At 43.1% G+C, this 8,922-nt stretch overlaps 1 protein-coding gene across 1 annotated transcript in view; it reads right to left on the bottom strand.

Moving 5' to 3' along the window:
* Positions 1 to 201: 201 nt before the first annotated feature.
* Positions 202 to 8,922, bottom strand: part of MPZL1 (myelin protein zero-like 1) — a 21,097-nt gene continuing 12,376 nt past the window's right edge. The window contains 2 exon segments of the mRNA XM_009578602.1: positions 202 to 649; positions 6,624 to 6,729. Coding sequence (XP_009576897.1) covers positions 548 to 649; positions 6,624 to 6,729 — 208 coding nt within the window. The 3' untranslated portion in view covers positions 202 to 547.

Here is an 8,922-nt window from a genome sequence, read left to right as displayed (position 1 = left end):
TCACAATCTGGCTTACAAGACCAAGTGAGAGTGTCTAGTTTATATGAGAAGGCAGCTTATACTGAGAATTTGACCAAGGAAAGATGAATACCCTGTATACATAAATAACTCCGTGAATATAACGAAGATATCATCTTTATATTCACCTCAACAAAAGAAATTAGGCCCTATAAGCAAAAAAAGAATCTCCAGGTCAATCTAGAATCTTCAGGCATCTTCCAGTTTCTCCATTAATAATCAAGATAAAAGTATTTTAAAATTGTGATGCGAGTTTTCACTTTCTCTCTCGTCACAAAAGATACAAAAAAGAATATTGGCAATTTATAAGCAAAATCCTTACCGCATTTCAACATGCAACATTGGTCTCACTTCTGTACGATTAAATAGACTATTTACACACAATACATATATATCTTTCCCTCTGTATGCACATGCATTGGTCCTAGCCTAGGCGTCAAAGGCCACATGTGAGTTCTCTGGGTCAAATTTTGTTCAAGCAATTCCAGTCTGAATGTGTGTTTTCCTTTGGATAGCTTAGGATCTCATCTCAGTTCTTCCGAATATCAGCATAGACCACAGACTCTGACTTGTTAATCTTGTCGCTGTGCTGTCCTCCGGAGTGATCTAACTGCGCGTATATGACTGGGCCCTGGGAACAGAATAAAAAAGCACAATCAGTATTTTTCAGAATAGGGCTGCAGCAAGAACAAAGCTAAAGCAAGACCACAAAGCTTTTATGACTGCTAACGGCACTTTGAAGCAGGTGGAATGAACCCTCACCTACAAATAAGCTCTAGTCTGCCACCTTTCTCCTATCAGGAGCATGCCAAACGGCACCATTTCCTCCCTTTAATAATGTTACAGCTGCTTGCTTCTCACAAAAAGCAGAATCTAGAATCCCTTGTTCTGAAAAGCAGCAATTCTTACATGCTACGGAGCGAAGACACGTGGCTTAGTCAGATGCACGCCAGATTTAATATTTTTCAAGAGGAACTGTACTACAGATTTACCAGTAGACAGCAGAGTATACTTCCCATACTGCCACTCGAGCCCTGTAAATCCCAGCGCAGCTGTACCACTCGCATGATGAGGGAGAGAACAAGCCTTCAGCCACCTTATGACACCAGTCACTGCCCAAGCAAGTGACGGGATCAAGACTTACACGGCAGTGAGCCAGAACGGTGCAGTAAAGCAGAATTCTTACCTGACTTGAGCCCACCCAGGTAGCGAGCACCTCCACAGACACACTGGGCAAGCACGGCCACACACCTTCGTTATATTTGCTGGGGTGCAGTGGAGGACATTACAGCACCATCTTTTAGCAGTGAATGCAAACACGCCAGCGCCTTCCTAAAACACCGTGTCCTCCAAAAAACAGCCCACAGGAAAGCGAACTGCAGCTATTCGAGACGGGCTGAGGACAGGACTGCAGCCTATAAAGAGCAGGTGCCCAACAAGACAGGCGGGACCTTTACGGGAAGGTCTGACCTGCAGCCCCCACCCCGCAGGCCCCAACTGACGTAAGCACAGAGCAGAACGCTGCGACCACCGACCAGGGGACCTCAGCAGAGAGGCCGCACACCCACACCCCTCCCCGCCCCCCCGAGCAGGAGGGAAAGGGACTGTCCTAGCTGGGGGTGGGTGGGGGAAATTACAAGGAGAGATCTTTTAGTTTGGTTGTGGCTTTTTTAGCAGTTTTTCCTTCAAAACCACTTCGTCCATTTAACTCTGTTTCTGTTTCCCTTATCTCCCAGGAAGAAGTAGCCTTCGCAGGCATTTCTCCTACCCCCTTCTCCCCAGTGCTTTTGGTATCCTGCCAAAATAGAAAACACCTCTACGGAACTGACCCAGACATCCTTCCATCTATCTTCCAAAGCGATTAGGGGCTAGAGATGAAAAGAGACCTTCTGTACAGAAAATTAGTCCCTTGAAGGACCATCGGTACACTTCTGCACAGCTGTTTTCCCCCCAGCACAATGGCAAAGCACGCACCTGATAAATACCTTGTTCTCTTTCAGAAGTAGTTTAAATCCAAATTTTCTTCCTTCCGGATAAAGTATTTCCCAAGTGATAAAGAATAGAGGAAGGAGATGGACAGAAGGATGCGGGCAGATATAAAACACTGAATATAAATAACAGACTGAGAAAATGCTCAAAAAAAGACACTGATGTCTTAGAAAATTCTGGATTTCAAGCCTCATCAGAGCCACTTTTATTTTTTCCTTTTCCGCTATTGGCTCTCATGTTGTTCTGGTCTCCAACATTGTATCAGGATTACTAATTCCAATTAGAGCGCAGTGTCTATATAAACTTCAAGGCAAAGTGACCCTAAGATTTATTTGTAAGCAATTTTGGAAGTCTCATCTGCCTAAGGTCATACATCAAGGGTATGATAAATTCAGCTGGACAGCACATCCTATCAGTTTAAAAAAAAAAAACCAAAAAAAACCCCTACAACTGCATAAAGTACTCACTATGACATTTCAAGTTTTTTTCAAGTAATTCCGATGGGTCAATTTTCTACCACAGGAGTTCACTCAGGATCAGTTATCTTATCACTATTCTAATTTTACGCCAGGTTAAATATAGTTATTCTGCTGCAACCAGCCTGTTACGTGGTGGTGGAGAGATTGACTGGTGTGATCATCTGATCCAAACCAAGGTGATGTGTTCGCTATCACCTAAGTACGTGGTAGATTAGCTAACACAGAGAAAAGGAGGACCAAGTATTTATTATAATGCTCCATCTATTTGATTTGCTGCCAACTGATTTTCTAGCTGATAATAATCAGCACCAGGGCCATTTTTTTTCCTGCATTTGATACCTCCAGTGATCTGAATCTTTGTAAAGACTCTTCTTCCACAAGTAAAAGCTTCAAGAAAGTCTAAACAATAAAGAACTTTCACCTAATCCCAAATAATCCTGACTCTTCAGAACCAGAAGATGGACCAGCACTTCCATATAAAACCCAGCACTTCCCTAAGCCTCGCGGTTTTTCCATTCAGAACTGAAGGGAAAAGAGTAGCAGGTGTACCGATAACTTGCTAAGGGTTTGTCAGCAGAGTCATGAATTGTGAATTACGGCAAAGAAAAAGGAATTACAAAGTTAGATCACGATGGTCTAACAGTGGTCTACAGTATTTTCAAATTTTTTAGATTCTGAAAGATGTTGCAACTATCACAGATTGCAGCTCCAGGAAATTTATCTGAAATTTAAATCAAGATTCCCGGCACCATGAACTGCTGCTTCCCAGGGTCCTGGGGTCCAGTTCAAAGCCTGGAAGAGAGCTCAAACATAGCCTGTTCAGGTATGTCTTAAACCAGAAAGAGCAAAGCCAGAGATCTGCACTTAAGTTAATGTAGTTTTAGTGCTCCCCGCTTCTACACTGTCAGACCTACCTGCTTAGGATCTCTATACCATACTGTTCTGTACATCAGAAATGCACTCCTGGGAAGTTACACTTTAAGATCAGTTGTCCTTCAGCCTGCCCAGAAATGAATACTCAGCTACTTCCAAAACACAGAGACAAATGACAGCCACCTTGGAGTTAGCATATCTTGGGACAACACACACCTGCCTTCCAGTTTGCCTGCTGCAACCCAGATTACTAGCTAAACAAGGACATCCATGTGGGAAACACATACAGTTCTTGCCTTCACTGGAAATGCTTTTTTCACTCATCCAAATAACAGTCACGGCAGAATACGAGTCACTACAGAAGGATGGCATGGAGAAGAAACACCACGTACAAATTTGACAGGACAGAACACACCTGCTGAGAAGGAAGACACAGTGAAAACAAGCGGAGTTGATTCAACCAGCTGAACATTCACCGAATCAGATATGCATACTTTCAGCACTCTGGGGCACTCCAGAAAGCAAGGTCCACACTTGATAAACTTGCACCCAAAACACAAAGGAAGCGCAGGCTCAAGTGCACTTCCAGCTGAGAAGCGATGTGGACAAATACTTCATCACTGATTCTTAAACCAATACATAAATAGCAAAATGAATAAACTTCATTTAATAAATTTAATTTAAATGCCACTCTTTGAGAGTGAACACCTCTATTACTGTTTTTAAATTGCAGAGGCAGGGGCTGTGTATTTGTATCCACAGTTCTTCTCCGTCAGTGAAGCACGAAGCATTCAGTCACTTCCTACACATCCTACCAAGTAAAAGGCTACAAGGAAGTCCATGGGCCTTTACTGTTTGACCGCAGCACTGGCTGTGTGAACCACAGGTCTAAAACTGCCAGGCAATCCAAGACTCAAAAAGTGTGCCTGAATCAGCAAGGAGCCTGCAACAGCTTCTGGGAACTGCTAGGAATCTGACTCTCAGCATTTCACCTACACAACAGCTCAAAAGCTTGAATACTACAACTAATTTCTTGATTACCAAGAAATATCAGGTTTTACTTACATGTGATGCTAGATTTCAAATACGTTAATTTGCATGTTGATACCACCCTTTTTTTTAAAAAAAAAAACAACAGCTAGAAGTGTAATCAACTGAAATCTAGTTTCCTCACTGATTTAAACCATCTGTTCAAAATCTGATCTACCCTGATTTTATTGTTGATCTTTTTAAAGAGAAGTAAGTATGTTTACTTCCTGTTCTGTAAAGATGGGGCAAATGCTTAACAGAAGATAGAGGAACCACTTGCTGCTGCAAATGTTTGCCAAGAAAAGAAAATCCAGACAAAGCACTCTTTGCCTGAAAAAAGAGATTAAAAAACTAAAAAACTAAACTAAAACTAAACAAAACTAAAACCATTTGCTGTATTTTTCCTTTGAGGTCAGGAGCGTTCACACTTTGGGTTTTCCTTTAGGAGCTTACCTACGGGAAGACCCTGGAGGACTCTGTCAAGGAATAAGCAGACTGGAGTGACTACAGAAGGGCAAAAGCACGCTGATTTTGAGTTATCTTTACAAAGTTTAAATTTACTCTGACATGTTCCTTCCAGTACATTGAGACCCAGAACACTGGGGACACAGAAGGGTGATGACACAGCAAGTTTTCACACCAAAACAGAGAAGAAAAAAGTATTTTTGCTTTCAAGATGTAAGTGCAGAACAGCAAAACTCTTCCTCCATGTAGCTCTCAGGACACTTGCATGTACCGCTTTGTACCATGGCAGTAATTAGATAAAACATCTTGGTCTTTTGACCTAGGGAAGTTGACTCCAACAGCTACTGCAACATACACACAAGCTTTTTTTCTTCTTTTCGGGGGGGAGGAGGTAGAAATCACCTGTCATTCACCCATTCTAGAAGCCCCTCCCATGAACTAGAAAAGATGAGCTTTATCTAGGCCTTATAGGCAGCCTGCTGCTACTAGACCCACTCCAGTCAAAATTGAACTATTTTTACATCTTATAACTTGAGTATATTGCCTTTCTGTTCGGAGAATAACAGTTCTCTGAAGTCAGTAGGTAGCTTTGCGGGCCTATGTGCTAAAACTCTGGAAATTCTGCACCTGCCAAGAACAAGATGCATTTCAAAACCAGACTGGAAGCCCAACAGAGTAGGGACTTTGACTTTATCCAGCTCACTGTCTGCACGGTATTTTTTTCCTGTAGTGTTAACACATTAACACACATCTCCATTATTTTGTCAGGAGAAATTAAGAAACCAGGTATTAGCTCTGATTTAGAAACCCATCAGTTCACACACTACTCTGCAGCCACTTGCTAAAAGGTGGCTAATTAAGAAAAAGTCCATTTTGGACTTAAACTCACTCAGGATCCATACCTCCACAGGAAAATTGCTGGGAATACACAAATCAAGAGGTAAGAAACAGCTTACAAATAAGGAAATCTTGTACACTGTTAACAGGTAATCATACATTGCGTAGAATCCCTGTCTGACTCATGCTCTCTCCCCTCTGACTAATTTCCCATGGGATGTTAAATCTGGATAAGAGCCACCTTTTTCCTTCGAAGTCAGCACAACTTTGCAACAGCAGCAAGCACAAGACAAAGCGTGGCAACTTCATGCCCACAAAAGTTGGGTGGCTCAGCAGAAGAGAGCTCTCAGCGGCAAGAGTCATCTTCAAACTGACCATCACTAGTCAGTGTTTGCGCTGCGCTGGCTCATTTCCTTGTGAAAGAAGTCTGTGCCGCAGAGCATGCACCTTCACAGTGATGAGAGAGTAAGTAAAATTCCTCCCCATTACACTCCTAGGACAGATTAGGCAGCTTCATGGGGTGATTACGCATCTAGTAGATAACATTGTCTCTACATTGAACAGCTACCCACTGCCCACTCCTCATCCTTGCCAGGCTCTCATTCTTGCACTTCACTACCACTTGTGTATGTTAGCGCACAAGATCGGAACCATCTTTTTTTATACATTAGTACAAAAAGGGCATAAAACTCCATCTCAACTACTAACAAGATGCTCATCTTTCAATTGCACTAAGCCTTCTACAGAAGAGTTCACCAGTCACAGCTTATCGCCCATCCCTTGTTGATGGAGCAGACGCTTTTACCCCCAGCCCTCATCATCTTAACAGACAGCATCTAATTCATGTGTCCCACCCTGCCTCTACCTTTTCCATACCATCTCCCCCACGCTCTGGGAGGATCCTGCTTCAGGAGGCAGCAGGAAGCAGTTTACCTGGTGTGATCTGGCGGGCACGCTGTTTACCAGACCCTCTGTGTCGGAGGGCGACTTCTGCGGAGCCTGCTTAACCGGTGACATCAAGCTCTCAGATGTACTGCAGCTGACGAGGTGGCAGAGCAGAGTTTGCACGACAATGTTCAAGAGGCACAAAAAAAAAAAAAAAAAAAAAAAAAGGAACAAAAACAAAAAACGAGTGATGGCAAGATGAATGTGGCAGATTATGCCAAAGTAAAAATGAACATAATGGATTCTGAAATAAACACATGTAATTCTCCATCTCTCCCCAGACATCTCTCTATCCTTCCTCCCAGAGTCTCACTGGTAAGCAACATGAAGGAACAACTATTAACATAGGACAGCAGCTCCTCCAAAACCCCTGTTCCCTAGATATTCCCATTCAACCCAACCTGCCTAAAACCGTATGTGTTTTCTTCGCTGAGGCTTCAGACTCAGTTAACAGTGGTAAACAGCAATTATCTTCTAACTATAAGCTAAATAGTCCCAGTCACTGAGGCAAGTGTTATACCAGTGCTACAGTTAGAGCAAACACTTGCAAGAGCCACCAGCTCTCTGTACCAGAAAGGTAATTCCTACCAAACTCTGCATTAGTTCCCTTGCTTTTAGTTAGGCTATGATCCCAAAATAATTCTGCCCGCTCACAGCCGACACTAGTCTCTAGAGCAATTACTTTAAGAGTCACACGTGACATGTAAGCTATGTGCCCTGATATAGCTACTTGAATATCTCATCAGGCAAATCTTGTTTTTCAAACAAGGAAACTGTCTTGTGGTGAGAACCAGCACCCCTAAAAGAAGGTTGCCAGTTTTCACTCTCTGTGTGCTTCTTTCCATCTGCTTAAAGCAGGACTGAAAAGAAAACAAGCCTGTGACAGACAAATGAATACCACAGAGCTAAGTATATGAGCAAATGCCCTTAAACCTAACGTTAGCGCTTCTGGGCAATGCAGTAATGGGTCTCTAAATGCTAGGTCTACCTCCTCGTACCCAAGCACCCAGGAAAGAGAACCAGCCACCTCCTTGACAGCAGACACAGGAGTTCCCTTTGCTCCCACAACAACCCTCTGACCACTGGGCATCCTTTTCCCCCAATCTTTGCAGACAGACAGTGTACAAAGCAAGTACAGAAACAACAAATGAGGACAGTGACATTAAGCAGACCACCTCCTCACAGGGCAATCATTTTTATCCTTTGGTAAGTCTAACCATAGAAGACTTAGCTCCTCATACATGCAGCAGTAAGAAAAAAAAAAAAGAAAAATACTGCCCCCAGCCATCACGGCAAGGGGCTTCTACTGTCTGAGAGACAAAGCAGCCCTTCTGTTACCAAAATGATGTAATCATTAACTGTTTGCTTTATTCACAAAATTCCTCAGATCTACACTATCTAAAAGTCATAATTCAGCTTTAAGCCACTCATGCACATGCACTTAGATCGCTGCAAATTTTCAAACACCCGAGCTGTCTGAGCCAGAGGAACACCTATAGGGAATTTACTTTTATTTTGACACAGAAAGGGCTCTGAATTTTCCGTGCTTTAGTCAACGCACTGGCAAGTTCACTGTTGGAAGAGATGGAGGGACACCATCTGGGATAAGCAGCAACCCCACCCCAGTTAGACATGAGACAATGAAACCCAAGCACCCAGTGAAATGCATCATCCCTTTGCCAACAGATTCCAGCACAAATTACAGTGAAGTTATGTTAGTAGAGAACTAGCTGGTTAGTCAGCAAAGGAAGAGGAAACGTGTACACATACACACAGGTATTAACAGCAACCACCAACTTGATTAGTTACCATGGTGTCTAGTGGGACTGGAAGAGAAGACCCAGCCCTGTTACATTCCCAATCTGGCGTCTATATCAGGATCTCTGTAAGGAGAGGAAGGTAAGCAGGATCCGATCCCAGCACACCAAGGCAGAAAGAAATAAAACAAAACAAAACAAAACACCAAAGTCAGAGCATGAACGGAGACTGTGGCCATGCAGGGGTTCCAGATGCCGCGCAGTGTCCCAGCCCACCTCAGCTGAAGGCAGAATGGTTATCTAAGAGTAAGTGCATCTCACCACCACCACCACCACACACTGGGTTAGCACCATGTAGAAGACAGTCCGTAAATTTGGAGAGGGTCACAGCACACTTGGTTTCTCTTTACACGTCATGCAGAGCTGGCATGGTCAGTGAAAGCAGTATTTAAGCTTCAGAGATTACTTTCCAAAGACAGTAGTTAAATCTATTACAAGAAATTACAGTGCATAAACTACTGCTCCAGGCA

The sequence above is a fragment of the Fulmarus glacialis genome, unplaced genomic scaffold (assembly GCF_000690835.1).
Source record: "Fulmarus glacialis isolate BGI_N327 unplaced genomic scaffold, ASM69083v1 scaffold205, whole genome shotgun sequence".
Classification (NCBI taxonomy): Eukaryota; Metazoa; Chordata; class Aves; order Procellariiformes; family Procellariidae; genus Fulmarus; species Fulmarus glacialis.
The sequence above is the reverse complement of the archived record's forward strand: the minus strand, read 5'-3'. Positions and strand labels throughout refer to the sequence as shown.